The sequence below is a fragment of the Rhamphochromis longiceps genome, linkage group LG15 (genome assembly GCF_057381845.1).
Source record: "Rhamphochromis longiceps isolate RC_006_pf linkage group LG15, R_longiceps_female_GT1.1, whole genome shotgun sequence".
Classification (NCBI taxonomy): Eukaryota; Metazoa; Chordata; class Actinopteri; order Cichliformes; family Cichlidae; genus Rhamphochromis; species Rhamphochromis longiceps.
The window spans coordinates 42,888,626-42,914,832 of NC_140571.1; the positions used below are offsets into that span (position 1 = coordinate 42,888,626).

Consider the following 26,207-nt stretch of genomic DNA (forward strand, 5'->3'; position numbering starts at 1 on the left):
TTATTGATTTATTGATCGATCAGTTTCTGTACGTGGCTAGACTGCGCAATGGGAATTAAATTCAAATTCAAATTCAAATTTTATTTGTCACGTACACAGTCATACACAGTACGATATGTAGTGAAATGCTTACACAACTGCTCGTGACCTAAAGAGAACAAAAAAGGAAAAGGCTATGAATAAGATAGGAAATAAATATGAAAAATTAAAAAGGGTCAATTTAACTAGGAAGGAATAAAATATAAATTAAGGTTAAAAATGAAATAACTGTACAACACAAATTAGAATGAAGGGTAAATTTAACTGGGAAGAATAAGATAAAGATAAATATATAAATTAAAGTTGAAAATAAAATAACTGTACAACAAAATACACAATATAGAACTATATAAGAATGTATGAAGGAATATAAATAAATATATACACAATAACAGCAGCTGTACAAGTATTAACTGGAAATGAAGAATATAGTGACCAGTGTTGTGCAAAACCAAAGTCCAGAAAGTCCAGTGTGTGTGTAAGAACCATATGTGTGGGTCAGTACTGTGTGGTGGTGTGATTGAGAGACCGTATCGCCTGCGGGAAGAAGCTCCTCCTCAGTCTCTCTGTGTTGGTCTTCAGGGAGCGGAATCGCTTTCCTGACCTCAACAGAGAGAACAGTCTGTTGTTGGGATGGCTGAGGTCCTTCTTATTGGTGGTTGTTAAACTTCTATCAATCGCCTTTTACTTAATTATCTTATAATTTGTATTTATGACTCGTGTGCAGCCGGAAGCGTTGCAGGTGTCGTGTGGTTCCAGCTGAGCAGTTCACTCACGAGCTGTTAGACTCGTCTATCTGATGTTTGACGCCATCAAACGGCCGCTTCGCTTTCCGTTAAACGTCTCTACCTGCGCCCAGGGGTGCCCAACTCCAGGCCTCGAGTTCCGGTGTCCTGCAGGCTTCAGATGTGTCCTTGATCCACTACAGCTGATTTAAATTACCAAATGACCTTCTCAACAGGTCTTGAATTTCTTCAGAGGCCTGGTAATGAACTAATCGTTTGATTCAGGTGTGTTGACCCAGAGTGAGATCTAAAACCTGCAGGACACCGGCACTCGAGGCCTGGAGTTGGACACCCCTGCCTGCGCCGGAGGCTGCGAGGTGTTCAGACAGACAGGTGAGGAGATGTCTGCAGTCAGGGAGGTGACAAAGTTAGGCTGAGCCACAGACACACGGCAGTGAGACTCGTGATTAAAAACCTGCACGAGTTACATCCTTAACTATCCACAAACATTAGTGATTAATGACCATCGTAGATTAAAACGCTTAATGAGGACTATTGCAAACAATGTGCTTTTATTTTTTATGGTGTTTATTTTCATTAAAGTTTGTAGAGTTGATGTGGAGGTTAAATAAAATCAGCTGTTTGAATCTCTCTAATTGTCTGTGATGATGTTGACGTGGTTTTTGTTTTGTCCTTTATTACTTCCATTATAAATCTCAACTTCTTCCTTTATGGAAGAAAGTTTATTTTTATGATGCTTTTTCTGGTTTCAGTTCACATAAATTAATCTGTGTTACTTCTGGTCTGTGATATTTAATTGAGTGAAATAAAACGTATCAAATGCAACTGTGTGAAATAAACAGGAATCCCGTTCATCATAATGATGACATCTACTGTTTGCTGATAACTCGTATAAATGAAGTCATCTCGTTTCAGAGGCGGAAATTTACTGAGCCACAGGAACAGCTTCAGAAACTGATTCAGGACTTTGAGCATATCGTTTCTTTATCTGGCTTCTCTTAGTCTAATATTACCAATCACATGAAACTGGTTATGAAATTGATTAGTCGTAAGTAACCCACAGCGCCTACACACTGTCACATGACCCACATCAGCTGGCGCGAGGTCCCTCTCCTGATTCGCTGCGTCCCCGCCGCGGCAAAGATGCCTTGAGTTCGGCTGCGCTGTCTGTTATTTAACTGCCTTCCGTCGTGCAGTTTCCGTATTTGTTTGAAGTGTACAGATGAAGCTATGGATGAAATATTGTACTGTTATGAAATGTGACAATGCAATGATCAGATTCACGCTATAGAAGTGTGGAATCATTGTATATTAAACTGAATTCAAATCGAAATGGACATTTTCTGTCCCTGCAGGTCAGATGTGTTTGTTGTTGTGCTTCTTCGTATTCACCCCCCCCCCTTCATCCTATTTGTTTTGTTCCACTTCCGCTTTTTCCCAATTTGTTCAATATATATTTGGTTTTCTTTGACAGATTTTCTGTGTCTGGTCTCATCATTCACACCACCTGGGCTCCATTCTGTGCATCAGTCAGTTACATCCACCCGCTGCATATATAGCTGGACTGGTGCTTTTTCGTTTTTATGGGCCGATGTTTTGTTGTTTGTTTGTTTTGGGGTCTTTTTTGTAACGGCATAAACAATGAAAGGTGGTGGATTGGCTAATTGGTCATGATCGACTCTGGGCTGGATAGATTACAGCCGATGAGGTCGAACTTTGAAGTTTCGCATTGAGCTCAAAAGGAGCAGTTTGTCCCGGACTTCAGCTGGAATAGAAAAAGACACAAAGCTGCAGTTATTCTGTCTTTGCGCTGCAGCTGCCTCCTCTCCTCTCATCCTCTCCTGTTTCTACTTCAATCATGAAACTGATCAATGATCAGCTGATCGCTTTTCTCTTGTTTGTTTATCTCCCACTTTGCGCCAGAAAGAGGAAACCAGCGGATGTCGCGCTAAACAACAGCAGCACCTTTAAGCTTGATCAGCTGTTGTTAGAATTGATTTAATATTAATTTCTAGTATCAGCTGATGTTTGCTGGAGCCACAGCTGTAAAGCTGCTGGTCATGATGTCATGCTCAAAAATGTTTTGTCTCACTCTCATTTCTTCTTGTTGCGTGTTTAAGCTCTACTTGGAACCTTGTTAAGATCCAACCATGCAAAATCTGATCTATTTATTAATGTTTTTGTTGCCATTTTTCAAGTGGTCTTTAATGTTTGATCAGGACTGAATCAAATTTGATGTGTAACAGCGCCATGTTGTGGCCAAAGAGAGTAGAAAAGAACTACCATTGATGATCAGGTGAAACAGAAGTTAAAGACAGTAGTTATGGACACTAAAAATGAATTAAGCATTTGTTTTATTACCACAATGGTCAAAGGGGAAGAAGAGTGAGCTATCAGCTGGGCAGTGGTGGATAAAATTTGGCCAGTTTTAACCCAAAGCCCACAACACAAACGCACATACCTGTAAGAATGACACAAACAAACCTAAACAACTGTGCAAAACGGCACCAATAAAAAGGTCAAAAAAATAAATTTGACACAAACCTGTAAATAAATAAAATCTGTAAAATATATACATCTTTTAGGCTTTTCCAGAAAGTTAAAAAATAAAAGAAGCGTTGGCTTAAAATAGGCCGGTTGCCAATAAGTGTTATGAAACTGAGTTCAGATTCACTCTGCAGAGGCGACAGATGTGTCACAGTCCAAACACACCACAGTGTGAGTCCGAAGAAGCTTTTCTCTGAGTGAACGCAGTGCGCGTCTGAGGTTGTGAGTGAGTAATTATATATCAGAAATAATAATATATTTAAAAACAGCAACAACAACAAAACCCACTAGTATGTATTGTAAGTGTCACCTGGGAGTTCGCTGGTGATTGGCAGAGTGGGTGCGTGGGGTGAGGTCGGCGCTCTTCTGTGGAAAAATCCAGAGGCGATTAACGCGCTCTGGTGCGAGTGGGTGTATTGTTCGGTAAGAGACTTTTGCCATTTCGTTTGGATCACTTATTGTTGTAGGTGCCGATTTTTAATGCGTGTTGTTGGACTTTTTTAGTGTGACCACGAGTTTTAATGGAGGAATTGATCGACTGCGCGCAGGGAAACCGATCGTTGGTATATTTGTTTGTTTTAGTTCTGTGATTTTTGAATGGTTTAATAAAACGGATATTTTATTTGGTAACATTTTAAACCATAATGTTGTTTTTCAGCTGTTGTTGTGCTGCCTCATCTGTCCTTTTGTCGTTCTTTTCATTGATTTGTAATTTTGTTTTGGTCCGTGCAGCCTTAAAGGCGGTTAATGCTTGAGAGTGAGCCGTGTGAGGACTAACCTCTCTTTTTGTTTGTGCCACTTCCTTTAACATCAACACATAGCGCTGATTCCCAGCTGTGCTGAGACCTGGATTGTTTGCCGTCTCATGTGCAGCGGGGATATCAGCAGGATGTGTTGTAAGTGCCGTCTGGAAATAACTGGGAAAACTATGTTTAATTAATGTAACAAATTATCAGTTTATTTCTTTGCCCCTTTTATTCGGTACCTTTGTCCTCGGTTACAGTATTTTTCCCCTCATGCGCGGTATTTGCACAGAGGTGGAGCCGCGCATGGACTCAGACTGACTGGACGCAACATTGAGCAGTTGCACCCTCTTGTGGCTGAAGTTGGTATTACATGAAAGTGCCCTTCTAACGCAATGAATTCGCTTCAAATCTCAAAAAGCCAAATCTGATGAGCTGCAATCTCACTCACACTGAGCACCTTTAAACATATGTTGGTAGAATATGACATGCCAGCATGTTTTTGCACTCTTACACCTCTGAGTTAAATTTATTTTCTAATTAGTAATTTTATTTGACTTTTTTTTAGTTTCAGTTAATTTCTAGAGTGGATTTTATTTGAAACTGTTTAGTTTTACTTCAGTTTTTATTAGTTTCAGTCTCTGTGATGATTACTGTAAGGAGGGCATATATCAGAGGCAAAATAAGGAAAACCAGTGCAGGTATTATACTATGCTACAATATTCAAAATACTTTATTTTAGTTACTTTTAGTAGTAATAGTAGTTTTTATTTAACTATAATAACCAGGCTCTGATATTAACATAAACGTCCTTACATCACAGGACAGGAACCTGCCCGAGGACCTTCAGGCTTTAAAATTTGAGTCTGAACTTAAGTGAAAGTTGTTGGGTCATTGGACGTTCAGCACAAAGACAGTTACATCTGCAAACTCAGAGACGAGTATTGGAAGCGATTTGTGACAGAAGGACAGCAGCAAGAGTGAAGGGGAAGTCATTTAGTAATGAAACAGGAAACGGCTTACCTCAATTATATGGATAAGATCAAGACAGACAACTGGTGCTTAAGCAGATTTCTTTACTGAAACGAACACATGACTTTTTACAAAATGTTTCGATGATAATCTGGAAGTATTTTCATATTTTCCTTCAAGAGGAGACGACGAGAGTGGACCGGTCTCTCCTGTGTCGACAGGTAACATCTTAAAATGACATTTACACAGAACAGCTTTTACAAAACAACAACAAAATAGAATTGAAAGAAAATCCCGTCCCCACTCGCTCTCGTAAAACTCTTTTGATAGTTTCTGAATAAAACAAATTCATTCTGCACCGGCCTGATGGAGACGAACTCTGTGACGCCCGAGGCTCGGCCGGGAGGAGGAGGGGAGCACACAATCCATAAGACATCTTATAAATGTACAATTAACATTCTTAAACATTAACAAATTTAGCACACAGCTGTTCAAATGTCCTCGCAAATTTAAATAAAAGTGCAAAGCACAGTTTTCAGTAGGAGAGAGAGGAAACAAAGCGCATTAAAAATCCAAATGGACTCTTTAAAATTCATCTCTATAGTGTAGAAAAAATAGAACATACATCGGCAACCTCGACGGCTGCAGGGTCACTGCAGACTCTTATTAACGCAGAGGCTGCTTTCTCAAAGCACCTTTAATAAATAGGCAGGTAAAAACATGAAAAAGCGAATTTCAGTTCTGCTAAATGTGAAGGAATGCAGTTAATGACAAGGAGGCAATTTCAGTGAGTTAGATGGCACCGCTCCCAAAGAGAAATAGGTCATCAGTTTCTGTATCCTGCAGCCGGGAATGCTGGGAAAAGTTACAGGGAGATTCTTTCAAACAGCATCAAAGTAAACTCCTCTGAACTCTGAAATATTACACTTATTAGTCTTTTCCACATACAAACTTTACGTGGTCGTGTTGCTCAAGTATATTTATTGACAAATTTAAGCATTGAATTTATTTTCTTGCCACCTGTACTGGGACAGTCCTCTCGCCCTTATAAGAAGTTCAGCTGCTACGGTTCATCTTGTTTTCCCTTCCTGACGCCTTCACAGGGTCCTTGTTGTACTAAATATCAGTGCGCTGCTCCTCCACAGAGGATGTCACCCTGCTGACAGACTCCAGCTTTGCTGTTGGACTGCAGCTGCTGACGACCTACTGCAAGCTGAAGGGACACCAGAACCAGTAGAAGGTGTACTGGTTCATGTGCCACTACATCAAGCTCACTGAGGATGTTAGAGCTGAACGAGGACTACCAGCTGCAGTCCAATGAAACCAAAGTCCACCCACAGGAAGAGGCTCTTTGGAGAATCAACAGACTTCACTGATATGTTGTTTATTTGTCCCCAAGTACTTGTAGTGGAAAACATTTAGTTTACTGCTGTTACTGAACTCGAAACGCCATAAAAATGCTCACTATGTGTCTAAAACCCGTCAGATTAGGAGTCGTCTGATCAGAGTAGAAATACAGGTTATTGACAGATTTAAGGCAAAGTTTTTGTTGGTACTTTAAGTACTGATTAAGTCTCGGTACAGAAACTCGGGCGTTCCAGCTGCACTACAGATAAACACTGAGGTTGCAGTTTAAAATAATCTCCTTGTAACAAGATCGCCTGACAAAGAGGTGATCAGAGTGTCGTTGGACTGAACACCAGTCCAGATGTGCTGGAAGGTTTGCCAGTGAGAGTAACTGTGTAACCTGCACTGTGGCTTAATAGACTCCTGTTTCTATTGGGTTAAAGGGGGGTGGGGGTGGGGGGGTGGGGGGGGTTGGGGATTTTTCCAAATGTCATCATTGGGAAATTTAATTCTCCAACTCTGCAAATCATTTACATCTGTGGATGCCAAATGGAAGAAGATCAACCGATTGGCTAGTTTAGCTTGTTAACGAGTGATGAATTACATTATGCAACAATGTAGCCCCGAGTAAGAAATCTGGCGGTCAGCGAGGTCTGATCACCTGCTTGTTAAAGTGAACATTTGCCTCGGTTCAGGCTTCTGTCACAGACGTCACAGATCAACAGTTTCTCTAAACCTTTAAAAATACCATCAGGACAGCTTGAAGAACCTTCTAAGGTTGGGAACTGTCCCGACTCTTCAACGTCACTCCTGCATCTTTGAAACGCTATTTAAGGAAACAAATGGTTTCCTCTGACCACAATCTGTGGTAGTACATGAGCCTCACAAGCTGGAAGTCTGATGGTTTGTGGCAAATTTGCACATTCTTATGAAGTTGATCCACTTTTAGTGAAGTAGGGGGTGCCGTTCATTCTGTAACACTGTGGCGCTGCTGCGTGCAAGCAAGTTGTGTTCAATTAGATTAGCATGGCAGTATTTCAGTCTAACCTCCTCAAAGTTTGAAACCCGGCAAGTTTCAGGGGTAAAGTTTTTAAAAGCTCAATCAGTTAACCAACTGATCTTTTGAGTAACTGGTAGAAGAAGAATAAAGTTAATTCAGCTCTTCGATCAGACTCCTTAAATAATTAACTGTAAACGTTAAGATGTTTGATGTCTCTGCGTTTCCACTGCTGCAGCTAACAGCAGGTGTGAGCCGTCAGCTGATTCTGAAAATACAATCGTTTTGCAATAGTTTCAACTCTAAACACAAAAACCCTCAAAGAAGCTGCTGCTGTCAGCAAAAATGGAAGATTTCTGCACTTAATGTTAAACATCTCCATAAATGACCTTTAAGACGAGAAGTATGTCTGTGATGCTCGTTCTCAGTGTGAGCAGGAAGTGCTCAGCCTCCCCCCTCAGAAGCTGCCTGCCTTACTGCTGTGGCCCTGGCTTCAGTGACGCTACCACATATTTAAGAACCAGTAACTGGGGAAATATTTCTGTGAAGGAAATCTTGGCGTGCACATATAGCACCAGCCCCTTCCACACGCCTTCCTTCAGTAAGTCCAACTGTTGGAACAGTTGAGTGTTTTGGTTTTTCTCTACTGTAGAGAAGAGAACTGGACCAGTGGCAAACACAGGATGTGCAGTCAGGCGTGTTTGTTCCTGTGCTACAACAGTCGAGTGTAGGGTAATAAATCATCAAGTGAAATTTAAGAGTGAACATTTTGGACAATGCTGGTCGTTCTAACGAACTCAGACAGTCAGAAACTGTAAATCCGAGCGTATAAAAAGTTGCTGACCTGTTACTTGCCGGGCTCAGTGTATCACAGGCACTAATGGTAAAGGACAAAATGAAATAAAGCTGAGTTTGCTTTAAGCTTAGATCAACACTAAGGAGACTGAAATGTTTAGAGCAGATTCAAAACCTCATTTTTTTAAATTGACATCTTTGTGTCAAAATGCTACTTGACTGATGTAATGCTTTTTGTTGTATTGCTTCCTTCTGATGCGTGCTGCCGGGCGTGGATTCAGCCCGTCTGTGGACTTGTGTGGAAAAAACTGAATGAAACAATACTGCAGTTTCCTCGACTTACAGACAGGAGAGGAAAAAAGAGAACAGTCCAAAGCGGGTCCTGAAGGAAGTCATCTGGAGCTACACTCTCTCTGCGGCTAGCTGCTAAGTTAAGGTACAGTGAGCACAGTTCAGTCTGTCAGTGCTGCTGGTGAGTGGGTGGGCAGACAGGAAGTGGCCGTTACTCCATGATGGCTCTGTAGATCACAGGCTCGATGTAGTCCCCCCTGTAACGGGAGTTGATTACTCTCTGTCTCTTTGACTCCTGAATGATTTCCTTCTCCTCGAAGATCCCGTCGAACCTCATGTCCGATGCTTTCGACTGTAAAGAGATGGTACCGTCACTGAAAGTGCTTCTTCATTTTGATGAACTTCCAAGTAAACTGAAAGGAACACTGAATGGGACAGACGGGAGAACGTACCAGTCTGGTTTTAACTCTCTTGGGGAGTTCTTCATCCAGACTGTAGACATCATCTCTCTTGGCTGTTAGTTGTGATCCGTCCTCAAATTCCACCTGCAGTCCAGAAACATTGAGTCAGGACACAAACAGATAACAACATTCAGCTTGTTGAACAACGTCTTTGCAATCTGCTGCTGATTTACTAGAAGTTTCCAGGAACAGCCAGAAGACGACTGCCTTTAAAGCCGAGCAGGTGACTCGTTTTATGTGAAGCTGTAAAGCATTTTGATTTCTTACTACGCGTCCAACCTACTCTGAAAATATTCCCCAATCAGAAATACGAGGCATGACGGAGATGTGCTCGCCAGCGAACGCATCCTTCCTTACTGGAAGTCAGAAATGGTTCCCGCCTGCGTTCCCGTCTCTGCTGTTACACACTGAAGAGTTTTTTCTTTACATGATTAAAAACTGGAGAAAGAAGACAAAAAAAATCTTACCAGGTACATTTGAATGACGTGAGCTGCCACAAACTTGGCCCCGTACACCAGGCCGTCCGTCCATCTCACCTGAACCACCTCACCCTGCGGCGGTGGTCCAAGCTGAGCGCAGTCTCGGTTCTAACAGGCAAAAAACAAACCAAGTTCAAAGAAACGTGAAAGGAGGATAAATATCTGATGCAACCTGACATGAAATATGGCAGTGTCAGCTGTTCTGATGCTCGGGTCAAGTGTGAAGCACTAGATGATGTTTGGATTACTCCAGAGGCTTATAATCAGGAACTGCTGTGTAACATGACTGTCAAAGGTGTGTGGTGGCTTTAAGGCGAGCACAGGTGGATGAACTGTCTGCCTGCAGGGACAAGCTGTGAAAATATCCCAAATATAGTGCAGGGTTAAACCGCTGCCGTCTACTGCAGTGACACACACGCTGTGGATAACTCAGGGTGTCGACGTGCATTTACACGTCTGAACAAATGTCTGCTAAAAGAAAGCAAACACACGAGCATCGCCTTTGACATCCAGCACAGTTTGCTTCATATTCATGGCTCATACCAGCTTCACAGTCTCACAACGAGTGGTTGTTGTTTCACAGGCTAACCAGGAGGCTGCCCAGCGTCTTCATCATCTTCATCATGACCACACCACTGTATTACACTGGCAACATTTCTGAATTTAAGGTTTTTTTACGTTAACTTCCTTTAAACAGTTTCAGCTTTGCCGGTTTTAAGCTAAAACTGTTAGCTAATCTCTGCGACTCACTGTTTTGACGCTGGGATGTTACTGCCAACTAACTGCTGTACAAAGTCGACATCTAGGCTTGTTTACAAGGATACACAATATATGGACACTGGGTCCCTTTGCCACATGAAACCAGCCTTTGCAAACACCTGTGAACGAGCTAACGGCTCACTGGCTCTGAGCGCGGTACAGTAATGGGACGCCATCGCTGCAGCGAGTCAGGTTGTGAAGAGGGCGGTTCAGCCTCTCCACACCAGCAGGCAGCTTATTGGAGACAGCTGATCGACATTTCCTCACATTAAGTTTATTTAAATTCTGTGTGGTCTCCTTTATTAAAGAGACCACTCCCTGAGAGTATGTTTAACCACTTTGTGTTCTTTACAAAATGAAAAGACGTAGAAGGTAGTGGAACGTACCACGATGTCCTCGGGGAAAAGGTTATCGCTAAAAGAACCATCGTCAAAGTTGACCTCGTAGAACGTCTCTTTGGACAGCTGCACCACGTCACACTGGTAGTAGCGCCCATTCTTGTGCTTGCATATGACCTTCTGTCCCACGGTCAGCTCGTGCATGGCTGCCTTATTGCGCTGTCAAAGGGAAAAAAGTATTTTTATGCGTGCGACTGCAAACGGCTTCATAAATCTGATATTTGGGGAAGTTTGGGGTATAAAATAACGTTTGTTTGTTTTTTACCTCAATCTGAGCGGGACCTTTGTGTCGACAGCAGGTAACGTGTACCACAAACGGCCATTCATCTGGCTGCATCAGCACCCCGGCGGCCTGCGCACAGGTGGGGTGATAGGCGGTGGGGCAGCGCCCGTGAGAGCACTGCACGCAACAGCCGGACGCCTTCTTCATCCGCTTCTTACAGTAGTAACATTTCTGTTTGAAGTGAAAGAAAATTCGTTTTAGTCTATGAAATTATTTTTTATTAACAAAACTTCAAGGAACAAACTGCCCTCATACCAAGTATTAAATGTACCTGGTAACTCATCTCCAAGATCTTCCCTCTTCTTTCACACATTTCCATTTCAAACATATGAACAGTTACGGCCACATCAGGGACACTGTCGTGTCACTAGAAGCTCCCTTGTACTTGGTATTTAACAGCAGGAACTGTCTGCAAGTACGCCATAAAATTAGTCCCCCCTAGTAATATCCTAAAATCAGTAAATTGGTTGATAACAAAGTGACGCTGAGCAGGTGACATGAAAGCACTACTACCAACATACAGAATTCATCTTATGTGCCATCATGTTAGGAGCTACACTGTCAGGAAATCTAAGATATTTTAACCTCTTTAGAGTTTAACCGTAACACAGCTGTTTTTCTGCTATCTCGAACAACTGTACTGTATCTAGCTGCATCATGACTGTGGAGGGGCGTGGTCTGCAGTGCTGCTGCAGGGGAGGCGGACGCACCTGAGCGGCATCTGCAATCACACCTGGCCAGCTTAAAGTCTGTACTGGGTCCTGTCTGTTGTCAATGTTGTTGGTGTGTGTGGCTGCAAAGCTGCAGCCATCTGTGTGTCACAGCAACCGTGCAAATAAAAGTAAATGCTGAAAAGCATGAATGTGTGGGCAGGTCTGCTGTGGGTCGTTTCCAGGGGTGCCAAAACCCAGGATGGGGGCACGCCCGACCCAGTACTGGGCCAGCCAGGAGAGGAGCTGGCCCAAATGGGGACCACGTGGAGGGAGCAGGTGGCAACAATGGGAAGAACTGCAGCTTAGACTGGGTCCTGGCCGACGCCACCCACACCCGCGACCCTCGACTGTGTGGGAGTGCACCCGCGCCGGCCCCTAGAGTGAGACCAGCCAACCTGTCTTTGCACCTGTACCCACTCCTCGGGTAGGAGCGGCTGGTGCCCGGCAGTGGCCCGACCCGGTTTCTTCTCCCCGAAGGAGGGTAGCCGAGCAACCTCCACCCCCACCACCTACCCAGCTGGGGCCAGAGGACGAGGCGCACGAGGGACCTCACCCGCCGGAGATGGAGGTCGGGGCGTGCGAGGGTCCTGCTAAGCCTGAAGTCGGCATGCTGGCCAGACCGGCCTCACCTCCACCAGAGGCCTGCCCACCGGCCGCCCGCCAACCCGTCTGGGAGCCTCGGCTCACGGCCACACCTGCCGCACCGCCACCTCCGGACCCACCTCGTCACCAGCGCCGATGGATACGCGGGCGACCACCTGAACTGACACCTCCCTGTCGCTGGGCCAGAGTCCAGACGCACCTGAGCGTCATCCGCAATCACACCTCGCCAGCTTAAAGTCTGTACTGGGTCCTGAAATGCTTCTAATCACAATCTGTAGCAGACGACTACATAAAGAAACCCGTGTCACACTTTTTAGTGTCATCTCTTCAGAACAACAGTGTTTCTTCTAAAGAGATATAACTAATGATAAACTGCTGTCATCTGTGTAGAGGAAGTGTTAAACGTCCTAAGATTTCAGCTTCTCTCTCTGTTCGTGACATTATTTGTACTTGCTGGTATCTTTGTTTTGTTCACGTTGTTTGTTTGGAGGCCGCACTTTCACTCTAATTAGCAGCTTTCAGACTCGAATTTCCTTCTTCATAAAAATGTGAACTTACCAGTTTGAATCTCTGCAGTGGGATCCCACTCAAGTCCACAGGACTTCTTTCTGTGATGTTGACAAAGCGTGCCTCCAGCACAGCAACCGCACACAGCACGTGTACCCACCTGCAACACACAAACACACCCCCACAAAGAGGTCACACCCGACCACAGGCAGCATCAGTTTGATGTTGTTTGTTTTCTTCATCTGTTTTTATGGTTCTAATTATCCAAGCAAAGATACAGCAAAATGAATCAGATGGCAGGGGACTCAATTTTGTGCGCATCATCACACAAAACAATGAAGTCAAGTCCATTACTGAATCACACCCACGTTTCCCCACTTACACTTTACTTGCAGGCCGTCTAGATGTAATAAGGGCCTCCAGGCACCAAGATAGCAACTCATTTTAACATTTTAATGTTTTCTTTTTTAAAATAACCGTCTCACAGACTGACAAAATCCCCACCTGATTTACTCAAGAATAATCCCCTTGAATTTATCTTTCAGTTCCTGCTAACATGCACGCTCTTATCCTTCCAATTTCATGATTTCCTACCACCTGGCTTCTTGGCCAGGCCCTGAATTATATTCAACTTCTTGCGGAGACAGAGATCTCATGTGGCTGGTAAAAGCTACCTGCTGCATTTTCTCTGACAGAAAGAGAGGAAAATAAAACAAGAGGATTTCTGTTTCTAAGAACAGAATTTAATCTCGAGATGCACCACATGATCAGATGTGCTCACTCACTAATGTATCTTAAATGACTTACTTGTTATTGTTGGCTTTCTGCAAAGCTCCGCCCCTCAATGAACACAGGCAGCAATTCTACAAAAAAGAGCGAGATGATCAAAATGATGAAAATACAGAACATCTGGTAGCTAACATCTAAATATGGATTTAATAAATCAATGTCTATGATGTGGTTGGAGATATCAAACACAATGTGTCTGATCTAAAAGTTTATTCAAACACGTGGGAGGTAAAATTAGGGACCCAATGGATCTGTTCAAGTTCCTCACTGTCACATTACAGCTTAAGTATTCGTCTTTTACATATTAATGAACATCTGTTACAGTCAAGTCACATTAAGTTCACACAGTTGTGATGAAGTCAGCCTGCAGCAGTTTCAGGTTCTGTCACAGCAGAGCTCAAGAAAAGGTGCAAACCTGAAAACGACTGCACACACACTTCTTCCTCTCCGTGATGAATTTTTGAAACACTGAATTTATTTTCTAAACTGTGATGAACGAGGCAGTTAATTCAGTGTTTAATCACATGATCAAACATGACAACCACACATGTAGGCAGAAATATTTCAATCCTGATGAATAAATAACAAATACTCCATCTCCCTCTGTCTATATATCGTCCCTGCCTGGGGACGGGACGGCAACGGGGAGCCAGGATGACGGGTCAGGGGGGAGATAACTGCTTTATTTGTGTGTGTGTGTGTGTGTGTGTGTGTGTGTGTGTGTGTGTGTGTGTGTGTGTGTGTGTGTGTGTTGTATTCATAAATAGTAATTAGTAGCCTAATCCTTTCTTCATTCAGTAACCCTGCACTACCAAAGTGTTAGAGTATAAATCTAATGGACTCAAAGCAGTCTCTCCTTCGAGTCTCTATTTATAATAATGTGTTTCATGCAGTGGTGCATATCAGTACATTATCAAGATGCAAGCTAATTATAAACTGATGTATCTGATTGTTTTAGGCAAGTAATCTTTTGCTTGTAACTGCAACGGTATCAAATGATCTGCCTACAAGTTGTAAAAAGTGACGCTTTTCTTCTCTCTGGTGTAGAAAACAGGTAACTGTAAAACCATCACATCTACTAAATTAATATAATTCAACACCCTTAAAAAAACACTACACGTTAATTAATGTAATTCATGTTACACGTTAATGGTGCAAATAGTGATTGTGTAAAATATCTTTTCATGATTTGGAATGTGGGACTTGTGAAGAAGCAGGATGGACAGTTCCACTTTTAGAAGCCGTTAGGAAACAAATCCCTTGACTACCAACTGGATTCATGCTAACTTGCACGGCTCAATACAGAGTAAAAACAGCCACAATTATTGGCTGACCTCAGTCATGGCGTTGGCCTTGCAGCGTGCACACTTCCACTCCTTGTTCACACTGGCTGGATCGACACCGTAACAGGCTGGAAGATAGAAATGCAAACTTTGAGATGTCAGTGAAACACTGAAGAACTATGAAAAGCTTTAATGATTCCATTTTTATAACATGATTAATAACTGATGATATGATAAATGCTGTGTATGAAATGTCCTCTGTTTTGTTTGGCCTTTGCATCGGTTCAAACTCGTAATGAAATGATTACTCAGGAGCGTAAAAGACTTCATATTCTATTTTGTTCTTTGAATTTAATTCCTCGTTGTTCTCTGGTCATTTCGATAAACTATTTTGAAACAAAAATTCTTCTTCTCGCTGAAACATCATTTGTGCGTATAGTGGTCACACTTAAAGACTCGTTTTAAAGCAGGAAAAGCCTCTGATGAAAACACTCATATGTCAAACAAGGCTAGGTTAGATATAAACTAACACTCCTACTTGAGGAGTGCGTGTGTGTGCAGGCGCACATGCGTGTACTGACATGTATGAACTCTCACGCTGCACTGTGAGCAACTGATGAGGAGACTGGTTCCATCTTCTTCCAGACGAGGAGTGACCGGTTGCTCTTCACACTCAGCGTCGTCCTCTGTGGTGGTGGTGAAACACATCTCAGGAATCAGAGGTTTGGTTCGCATCCGCTCCCCGGCCACCACCACGTGCGTGTCGATGCTGTTCGCACACTCAGTCTGACAGCAGTCACAACAAACACATGTGGACTCTGTTAAGAGTTGCTGTTTGTCTCTCGAAACACACAATTTACTGCTTTCATCTTCAGCCGCAGAGGTTTAAATGCTCCGTAATCTTGCGCGCCCTGATTAGCTGTCAAAAATACTATTTTTGGAGTCGCTCCATATTCAAACCTGATTATGATCAATCAAACATCTAAGAAGCAAAACAGTCACACATTAAGGTACAGCGCTAATATTAGCAGACTGGAAACCAGTACTGAAGATGAGATGTTTGTAGGATGAAAGAAGGGAAAATAGTTGAGGAAAAAGGTAAATATAGATGATATGACACGACATTCAGTCTATGAATGGAACGTTTGAAGATTTCACAGATGACGGACTTTTGTTTAAAATGGAAAATCTGGAGTCTGTTCAAGTTTGCACGAACAGCCATAAAGAGGATCAATGCCAAGTACGAGAGTTGGACTGGACGAACATATCAACGACAGCCCTAATTTTGGGGGGGAAATTAGTTCGTCCATGTTTGAACTTCTGTGTTGTAAACGGGCAAATCAGTCCGTGCATGATTACATTGCCCATCAAAAAGTCTGCGCGTGCGCGAATGTATCGCCCATCGTTGATTATTGGACTGACAGGTGTCGGTGGGAAATCTTTACATATGGCCCAACACTACCAAGTACATTCATTGAATTCATGTAGATGCAGTTTGGTAAATGAAGTTGCCGTGAGGCTGGATTTACTCTGTACTGTGATGTATCAGAAGATACAGTCTGGACCAATTAAAACAGTGTAAACTTCCCATGATGCAACTGTTCTGATAAAAATCCCTTTTAGCAAACCTCACCTGGCTTGGCTCATCTCACCAAAGAACACTATATTACTTGCATGTTCAGATGCTGCGGGGGCCTGTACCATATCTGGTTTTGTCTCGGTGGACTGGTGAGGAGCAGGTCTGCTCTGCTGCGAATTACCTGGTGGTACGTGTGGAAGAGCAAACAGATGGAGCAGTATGGAGGCTTGGAGCCTATTCGCTGGTTGTACTCCCTCTCTTTCTTCAGGTTGGGTGGCCTGCTTTGCCACAGGTGAGCCAGAGGCTTGGCCCAGCCCTCACCCTCCACACCCCCTGCCTCCACTGGGGGCGGCTCTTCTGGAGTCTCTGAGGCACAAAAAGCAAAGACAACACATTTAGCTAAAACAGCATTAGGAATGACAGAGGCCTGGTTTGTTTAGTTTCACTAATCTAATTCTGTTATTGGCTTTGAAGTCAAAGGTGGCTTAATTACCTCTCAAATATAAACTACATGCAGATAATGGGACCTTAAAGTGTTCAGACACACCTTCATCACTCATGCCGTCTTTTATGAGTGGATGGTGTCCTGGAAGCTGCCCAAGGTCAGTCTCAAAGTCTCGAAGTCCTGCCATCGCTTTTGCCACCTGCTGGAGAGAAACAGCATTTTCAAAAGGCCACACAGCTAGTTTGCAGTTGATCATGTTTGCACCATATATGCATCATTCTCCAGAGGCCTGCGCCTTCATCATTTTAGGGTGTTTTTATATTAATAATATCTGAGCATGAAAGTAAAAAAGGCTTACACACCACTAGATGACGAGACTGGGCTGCACCAGAATTCTTAGTTAGCGATGGTATAGTTAAAGTAATGCAGTTATTCAATGTTCAAAGTCGTGGAAAGTAGCAAAGAGTGTTGATGGCTGCATGTATGCATTTGGACAAACACACGAACCAAAGACTGGAGAAAATGTTTAGAACAGTACAAAGATCACACATCTTGGAATGACAAAGCCAGAAAAGTGCAAAAACTACAGCAGTGGGTAACTTACAATGTTAAATACATGTCCACTCACTGCTTTGCCAACATGACAGTTGTCCTCCTCGGTTTCATGGTCGCTATCCTCACTCGTCTTCTCCTCTCTGTACAGCACTTCTCCGTCGCCGTAGTCACCTTTGGCATAGCTGTGGACGTGCAGGACGTCTGCGGGACTCAGCGTCCTCTGAAACACTTTGCTGCAGCTGTTGTCCAGTGGAGGCTCCTCGCTTCCAGCGGTCTCCTCAGCGCCCAGAGAAACCACCTGGTTCTCAGTGGACTCGGGAGGAAAGACCTCCATAGCCACCACGCAGTTCTTCTCTTTTTTCAGCGGACTTCGTCTGTTTGAAGTTTTCTTGGCATTGGCTTTGGACTGAGCTTTAGGCTGGGGTTTGGTCCCTTTCTCCTTCTTCACCTCCTTGACTTTCACTGTGTCTGAAAGAGATTCATTGAGATACACAGACTAGCACTTTGCCCCCAAACTTTTACAGGACATGGGTTCAGTGTGCCACAGAGTCTTTTTATAATCTTCACTTTATTTCACATATTCAAGTTATTTTTACTTCCAATAGTGTTAACATGCTGCACAGGTCATAAACAAGAGGTCTTTAAAATTTTAATTGTAAGTGGGCTGAAGCAGTTAAAAGTAGTCTAACATAAACGCTGTAATTTGATTATTTTAATAAACATGTAACTTGGATGCTGGCATGACCACAGTGCACACGTCTGCTGTTGCTCACAGTGGTCCAAGTGTCGGCTCAGGGAGTTTGTGTGAGGGAACATTGGTGTGAAGTCTGAGGTACCTTTTTCTGCCTTGCTGGTCACTTTAGTTGGAGACTCCTTACGTGACAGCTTGGCCTTCTTTGGCTCCACCTCCACCTCCTTTGGCTCCACCCCCGCCTCCTTTGGCTCCACCTCCGCCTCCTTTGGCTCCACCTCCGCCTCCTTTGGCTCCACCTCCGCCTCCTTTGGCTCCACCCCCGCCACTGGCAGCTCAGGTTTGACATCTTCAGAGGCTTTGACAGCTTCAAGCTGACGTTTAGTCCCAGTGTGAGGCTCTGGACTGATACTTGGGAGAGCAAATCGAAGACATGTTGGACAGGACTCAAAACTAAACCGTGTTTCTCAAAGACTGCCGCGAACAAACTAACAACTCCGAGTGAGGCTGACATTAGAGGTGGGAATCACCATACAACTCGCGAAACGATATTATCACAATACTTAACGCACGATACGATATTATTGCGATTTTTTAAAAATATTTTGCGATATTTAAATTCTGCACATAAAGGTAAACTTTATCAATATTCATTTTATCTAATATCAAAGTCTCGCACTCAGTCTTTCTCTCATTTCAGTTTTATTGTTGACAAACTGAACGGTTTGTATTACAGTCTAGTCCAACTTAACTGAATGCAACCATCTGGTACAATTACAGCTATTCTGAACTATGCAATTTATGAAAACTATGCAGCCCCTTCAGCAACTGAAGAATTTGAAAGTAAATTTAAAAAAATATAACTTTACATTAAATAAAAAAGTTTTAAACTTAATTAAAATAAAACATGTCTTAAATTAAAATAAGTAAACTGTCATGTTTATTGCTGCCAAAAAAAAGTTAAACACATTTGGACAGTGAAGGAATGTCAGGATTCTTGCTCAGAAAAAGGATCAACGTGCTCTGAAGTCAACATGCTCTGACTGCAGAGCATGTTGACTTCAGAGAAAAAGTTGTTTGTAACAAAATATCGATTTCTGCTGTCCCTGTATCGATACATTATTAGCAAACAAAATATCACGATACTACACAGTATCGATTTTTCCCCCACCCCTAGCTGACTCCGAGTGAGGCTGACATGTGAGAGCAAATCACATAATCTGTCACAGCCTATGCTCAATCACTTCTGGCAGAGCCTAAAGAGATTTGTGTCAGTGCTGCTCCTCTGAGTGGAGACAGAACCACCTCTGTACTGGAAACAGTCTGAATCACTGCAATCTTTAAGCTGAGAACATCTGCAAATCTGCAGTGACTCAAATTTTCATCTTTATGGTGGATGCATGTTTTAATTCAACTAATTAGCTTTAGCTGATTATTGTTATTGTACTTAAAATTGGTTTATATGCCATATAAATAGTTTGGGTAAAGATTTTGAGCATTTAACAATGATTTATTACGACCGGTTCACATCCGTATCAGAAAACTCCGTGAATATAGGAGCAGTGGGTTAGTAGTGACTATAAATCAGACCTTTTGTCCTCCTGGACAGCAGTGTTGGGCTCCTCGGATGGCACCTCAGCAGGACTCTCCTTTGAAGGTCCGATCTTTTTGTCTTCTTTCAGAAACTCGGCGGCCTCCGGCGTGGGCTTGGAGTGGTCGATGGGAGCATTGTCTTTCCCTGCCTTCCACAGCTTGTAACGTTCAGGTTGAAACTTGCGTACAAATACGTCCATGGAGATCTTCACCATGTCCTGCCGGCATGAACACTGAGAGGAAAACACTCTTAACACACTACGAAGTTGATAAGAATTCACTTCACTATAAATAAACCAGCTGTGGAGTTATACTCAGTGCCGTTCAAACGTCGTTATGTACCAGCGTTGCTTGTTTGCCGTAATCGATCCATCGTTGAGTGGCAAAATTAGTTGACTCGGCGCAGTTGAAGCCGTGGTTGAAACCAGCGTGATAACCAAACGGGAACGTCACGATGAACTGCCCGGCCTCCTGAGTGACCTGAGTCGAGAACAACACAGATCAGTATAAGATGAATGTTTTATTTTATTTTTTCTGCTTATCTGTTCATCACCATTTAGTGTTGCATGTAAGACAACGCAAATTAAATAAAAGATTACCTTTTCAAATGGTATGCCATATTTTTTCAGGATGAATGGTGAAATTAAAGTCATCTTGTGGCGCAGGAAGGCTTCACAGCCCTGGACGTTACCTGGAAAGAAACCTGGAAACAGGATCTCATCAGCAGCGGTGCAGTTGGGCCTCGTTGGCTCTTTTTATTTAAATGGTTTAGTGTAAAACAGTTATGTGGGATATGTAAACATCACTGCCGTTACAGTCTCTGGGGTGCTTTCTGAGTGTACACTGGACTTCCCCTTTCATACGGCAGTGGTAAAATCGAGCTTCTTTCACCTCAGGCAGCTGCAAAAATAAAGCCAATTCTTTCGCGGCAGCACTTTGAGACAGCGATCCACGCCTTTGTTAGCACTCGGCTGCATTACTGTAATGCACTTCATGTTGGGGTCAGCGCATCATATATTACTCAAAATGCCGCAGCTCGTCTTTTAACTGGCACTTGAAAGTTTGAGCACATTTCCCCTGTTTTAGCTTCACTTCACTGGCTGCCATTTCTTTTAGGATTCATTTTAAAATTCTTTTATTTACTTTTAAAAGCTCTCCATGGCCTAGCTCCATCTTATCTCTCTGAGCTGCTACAGCCTTATACACCCACCCGCTCTCTCAGGTCAGCTGATCAGCTGCTCCTGCATGTACTCAGGACTGGGCGTAAACTTAGAGGAGATCGTGCTTTTGCTGTAGCAGCTCCAAACTGTGGAACGAGCTTCCTTTAGAGCTCAGACAGGCCACTTCTTTACCTGTTTTTAAGTCACTCTTGAAAACCCGCCTCTTTACCCTGACCTTTGACACCACGTGAGATGTTGGTTTTTATTTTTATTTCAGTTGTTTTTAGGTGATTCGATGCCGTTTTATCTTGTTTTTGTTTTAATTTTATGTTTTATTTATTTATTTTGCTGTTTTCTGTTATTTTATTGTTTTAACTTATTTTCTGTACAGCGCTTTGTTCCTGTGCTGGGTATTTTAAAGTGCTTTATAAATAAAATTGGATTGGATTCATACATCTACACATAATAAGCTGAAGTCACTTCAGGCATCGACTCTGTGATCAAGCAGCTTAAAGACAACAATAAGGGTTCTGTCACCTACCCTTGGCGAGCCTTTCCAGACGTTTCCCTTGCTCTGGTGGGACGACGTACCTAAGAAGTAACAAACGTACAGAAATACTGAAAAAGGTGATTGTGACGTTTACACCAGAGTCAAAAATGCTCCAATCGGTGGATGAGATCCCTGCTTCACTTTAAGTAATAACTACATGAACAGAAACAATAACTGAATGTTTTCAACAGTAAATAAACAAACAAAGACATTTTTAAAGGATTTTTCTAAACTGTTTTGTAAACTGGCTGCTTTGGCAAACAGACTTCTGCTAAATACAAAAACTAGATATGTGTTAATATTCACTCGTTCAAACAAAGGTGAGGTTTGTCAGTGACCCTACCAGGACTTTGGCTCTCCAAAGTGCAGGTAGTTGATGCTATATAGATCCATGTCTTCTGTGTGCCACGCAAAGGCGCTCTTCCACATCCCAAAGTACAGGTAGGGCGTGTTGACACCCTTGATCTTGATGCCACTCTCATTCTCCACAATGTCCAGGATAGTGTTGAGACGACCAATGTTCCATTCAGTCACATCCTGCAGAGGAAGGATTCACACAGGCTGCAAGTCAGGACGACTAACCGTATGTGTGAAACTGATTTACCTTTAACTGATCAGGAAAACTAAGGAATGAAGAAAGATGTGAGTTTGTGAACATAAAAGTCTCTTTTTTTAATCTATGAGAACAACCGCATCCCAGTTTATCAATTTAGTAGTGCAGCTAGTAACAAGCTAGCTCCAGTGTATAATATGTGGTTGTATTTTCCCATCAGTTTGCCTCAATTCTATCCACACGTTCCTCCACAGATTCTCTCTTTCCATGAGAGATTACAATTCGTTGGACCCCAGCTGGGAACGGTAATCTTTCTGATCTTGGAGTGCCAGACTAGTCCGAATCTGCAACAGGTAGAGCTGCTTCATTTGCTCTGAGCTCACCGAGGCTGCAGAACAGAGACGGCAGTCAAGACACTGAACTTGAAGATAGGCGCCGGAAGAGAGGTTCTCTGAGAGCCAGCTGATTCTATCGCTCAACGATTTATCACAAATACTCAGGTAATAACACTGGCACAGGAGGAATGTGTAAACTACATTTTTTAACAACCCCACCTGTCTACCACAAACAGAATTTAATATATTTAAGTTCCATGTATGCAGCCTATCACCACTCACTGGATCGTATAGCGTTCCACTGACATCAGCACCGTAAAGTGGAGGGTTAAAGGTCAGGTTCTTCCAAAACTTCCTCTCCAGCTCGTCAAAATCCACGTATCGTGGGCTGCAGAATCTACAGAGAGAGATATTCAGAGAAGACTGAGCAGAGGTCACAGTCGCTGAAACCCATTCATGCAAACTTTCATTGAGTAAACTGACTTGTCCATGTTGGAGGTCTTGCGGAAATCATGGACAGTCATGGGCTTCTTTTGGATGTTGTACTGTGTGAATAGTCCTGACTGGCCGGTAACCACCTGCTGGATGGGAGCGGGAATCACCAGGTCATCGATATCATCATAAGTCTTTCTGGGTTTCCAGCCTTTAGGAGGAATAACCTGCAAGGAGCACAGATGAGAGAAACTCAGGGCAACAGCAGAAGGAAAATAGTGAATTTCTGGAATTAGTATCACACTGAATTTCTCACCCCTTTTACATATTATCATTGATATTATTATTATTTAAAATACATTTATCTTCCTGTCTTAAGTCTTTTTTTCTTTTTTTTTTAACATATTTTAACAATTGATGGAAATTGTGTAGACAGATACCATTGTGTGTATGTAAAGATGACACAGGAAGTACGGCTATGAATCAGTGCACAAGTTATGTTATTTTAATGAGTGACTTTACAGGCATGTTAGCTTTAAACAATAGCACAGGAGTCTCAGACTCCTCTTACATCTGCCTCTTCAGAACATTTATATGGCAACACAAATGTTATAAGAAACTATTTAAAGTAACTAAAAGGATGATAAAACTCTGAATATGTCAACATTGAACACGACCAGTTAACCTAACTTCCTGTTAGGTTCATGTTTTCACACTAAGAGCAAACTTTCAGATGTGATCCTCTAAACACTAATGAACAGGAAACGACTGGCTTCTGACTTTGTGCTTTGGTTCAAAAGTCTTTAACAGCTGTGGTACAAAGACATTCGCAGCGTTTCTCTGCTCTGCTAAACAAAAAGTGACAAAAAGACAGAAGCAACTTACTTTTGCCATCCCAGCTCTGTGCGCTCCTTGTGACTCCATAAAGGCAATGTAACGTCCAAAGTCCTTGAACTCCTCTTTGGAGGGGGTGAATGTCATCACCCTGCAGCCCACACTTTGGGCTGGCGTGTCTGTGGTCATCTTGGGAGTGTTATTGTGACCTCAACTCTGGAAAACATAAACACGATTATGTCTGTTTGCCTGACAGTTAAGCATACATTCAGACAATGCAGCACGCTTAGCATCAATGGAGCATCTGTGGGAGCATCCTGGGAGTAACTCAGTTTCTTTGTTGTGACTTGCCTTTAGCTGATGTTGCTCTTTATTAACGTTAGTTGCTATGCATTTTTTTTAATCATGTGCTCTACATTCATATACACACAAAGTGAAAATCTGCACAGCCTGGTCAATTATTTACTGTGATAAGTCATTAATTTGTCAAATATCCAGTTTTTATGGCCTTTAAAATTTTTTCTTTGTTTATAGATGATACCCTTTAACTTTAAAGAAAAGTCAATAAAAAAACTACATAAATACATAAAAAAGTCAAGCTCACAGGGACTGATTGTTGCCTGACTAGTGGGTGTTTTGACCACAAAGGCCGTTTCGCAAGAGCAACTGTCAATACCTGCTGGCCCACAGCTTCCACAGTGGGATCTCTCTGGGTGCAGACAAGGCCTAAAAAAGGCCCAGACAGCAGCAGACTCACACACCTCAGGAGAGATGCTTGGTCTCCACACACAGAACTAAGTAGAGCTGAAGCTAACAACCAACCAAAATGCTTTATATAAACACACACAAACATTAATGATGCTACAGATCCTTTCTGCAACTTTTACTTCTGAAAATATTGCATTGACCTGAGGCTGTATCTGGTCTCATTTTACTACAAAGACAAAACAAAATCTTCAAATGAATATGAAAAAAAAAGAGTAATCTTATCCTGATTAGCTTGTTTTCATAACTGTTAAAAGCCATAATCATAATTCAAATTAAAATCTCTACACAGGATGTAATAAACCACAACCTCATAGCAGTGCTGGGCACTACAGTTTCAACAAAGGCACCACAACCACACCCAGTAACAATTCGCACTTTGAAGCATTTAAACTAGAAATAAATGCTTATTTGAGACTTCTCGTGATAATTAATTATATCAACAAACACAGTTTCGGACATATCACCAAGTTGAACTATACCAAGCATCGCAGCAATAACTTCTGTGATTTTACATTATTGTCTGCTTGTGAACATTTTCCTAACTTCATGAAAACTGAAAACCTCTCCTCAGTCAAAAGCACTCCCAGCAAAACATCCACCCAGACTGGGACCAGAACATAAACACACGGATCCCAAACACCATCTACAGCCTCGTTTCAGGTTTGTGAATTCAAAAAAAACTTTAACCAAGCCTCCACCTTTAGTAATAACACACAATAAACTATATTTGATTAGTTTATTCTTTAACAGAATAATAACGTAAACTCCCGAAGTAATTAGTTTAACTGAACAATGTGTATCACAAAAATCGATTTCCGATTACACACATACTCAACTTTTAGCTAAAGGCAACGCTGCACTCTGTCTTAACGGACTTTACTGGAAGACTCGGAGATCCTCTGTGATTGGACACAGTCCCGACTCAGTCTTATCTTCGGCATGTGATTGGCTCAGCAGAACGTCACTCACACGTGGTAGCCCACTTACAGCGCATCTCCTCGGAAAAATATTTAGCTAGTCCGCTAGCTAAAATGCTATCTGCAGCATAGCTTGTTCTGCGACCCGAGAATTAAAAGTTAAGTCAACAAAAATCAAAAACACCCTAATGTTCAAAAGTAACCACTAAGTAGCCAACATTTACGGACAGCGCAGATCCTACCGTCAAAACTGGTAGAAGTTAATAGCAGAAGTGCTGCGGACTCGGAGATCTGACAGCTGCTAACCAACTAGCAAACATGGCTTGTTGCTCACCGTTAGTTTCTCATGCGCAAACTTAACAGTTATTTCTGCTCCCCTCAAAGTGAGCCGCTTCACAAGTGACAAACTTTAACTTACACACGCTGAAATGAAGGGGAGTTGTTTGCTCTCCGATCACAGGTAACAGAGTTGCAATACGGACAACATCAGTCCGGCTAGAAAAGACAGTCCTCCATTATTACAGTGACGCATGCCCAGTGTGTGTTTGTTTACACAGCGCATATGAAGGCGGGGCTACCATAGTCTCCCAGCTAATCACAACGCCCTGTGTTTCCAGACCACGCCTCCTGCTGTTCTGATTACGGACAGCTCAGCTGATGAAACACCTGTTTCCCATTCTGAGATATTAAAAGTAAGTTGAAGAGATTCTGATGTTTTATTTTAATGTCACGGTTGTGAGAGGCCAGCAGCTTTTTTTATGTTCATTTTTTCACATTTTTATTGTGGATAAACCTTTGGCCTTTGATGGTAAACTGATGAGAACCAGATTGTGAGGCAAGAAGCCACTGGGTAGGCTTCCACTGAGATCAGTTACAATCTGTGTTTTGTGTGGAAATACAACTAGCATTAGTAAGTAAATGAGCTTTGAGCTTTTACATCATCCTGATCAAGATGCCTTGTGCCAACAGTTATAGACGACAGGTGGTTCCACCGACAAAAAGTACTTGCTGCTGGAGTAATCAAGGAGTTGCACAGTCTATAT

The 26,207-nt window shown here is 42.5% G+C and overlaps 1 protein-coding gene across 4 annotated transcripts; it reads right to left on the reverse strand.

Annotated features, from left to right (window-relative positions):
- Nucleotides 1–5,115: 5,115 nt before the first annotated feature.
- kdm4aa (lysine (K)-specific demethylase 4A, genome duplicate a) lies at nt 5,116–25,712 on the reverse strand. Of its 4 annotated transcripts, none has more exons than XM_085381375.1 (22): nt 25,583–25,712; nt 23,531–23,695; nt 22,697–22,872; nt 22,496–22,610; nt 21,669–21,862; nt 21,317–21,366; nt 20,215–20,318; nt 19,958–20,095; nt 19,613–19,848; nt 18,168–18,433; nt 17,405–17,799; nt 16,879–16,975; nt 16,513–16,697; nt 15,334–15,538; nt 14,804–14,880; nt 13,488–13,543; nt 12,732–12,840; nt 10,840–11,028; nt 10,563–10,733; nt 9,406–9,525; nt 8,930–9,022; nt 5,116–8,829 (listed from the first exon to the last, which is right to left on the reverse strand). In XM_085381375.1, exons 2-22 carry the CDS (start codon nt 23,666–23,668, stop codon nt 8,689–8,691), a joined length of 3,255 nt encoding a protein of 1,084 aa, XP_085237501.1. In that variant the 5' UTR covers nt 23,669–23,695; nt 25,583–25,712; the 3' UTR covers nt 5,116–8,688. The 4 variants fall into 4 exon arrangements, with proteins under 4 accessions (XP_085237501.1, XP_085237500.1, XP_085237499.1 ...); XM_085381374.1 differs by having other exon boundaries at nt 16,879–16,978; XM_085381373.1 differs by having other exon boundaries at nt 17,381–17,799.
- Nucleotides 25,713–26,207: the final 495 nt, after the last annotated feature.

What these genes read in the sequence shown, in the direction of transcription:
- kdm4aa (XM_085381372.1), bottom strand. Translation starts at nt 23,668, where the DNA reads ATGACCACAGACACGCCAGCCCAAAGTGTGGGCTGCAGGGTGATGACA. An exon ending in ACGGCAAACAAGCAACGCTG is followed by an intron (nt 19,849 to 19,957) that starts GTACATAACGAC and finishes TTTTCCTCTCAG; the next exon opens with TGTTCATGCCGGCAGGACAT. An exon ending in CACTGCAGAGATTCAAACTG is followed by an intron (nt 11,029 to 12,731) that starts GTAAGTTCACAT and finishes CACTTCAAACAG; the next exon opens with AAATGTTACTACTGTAAGAA.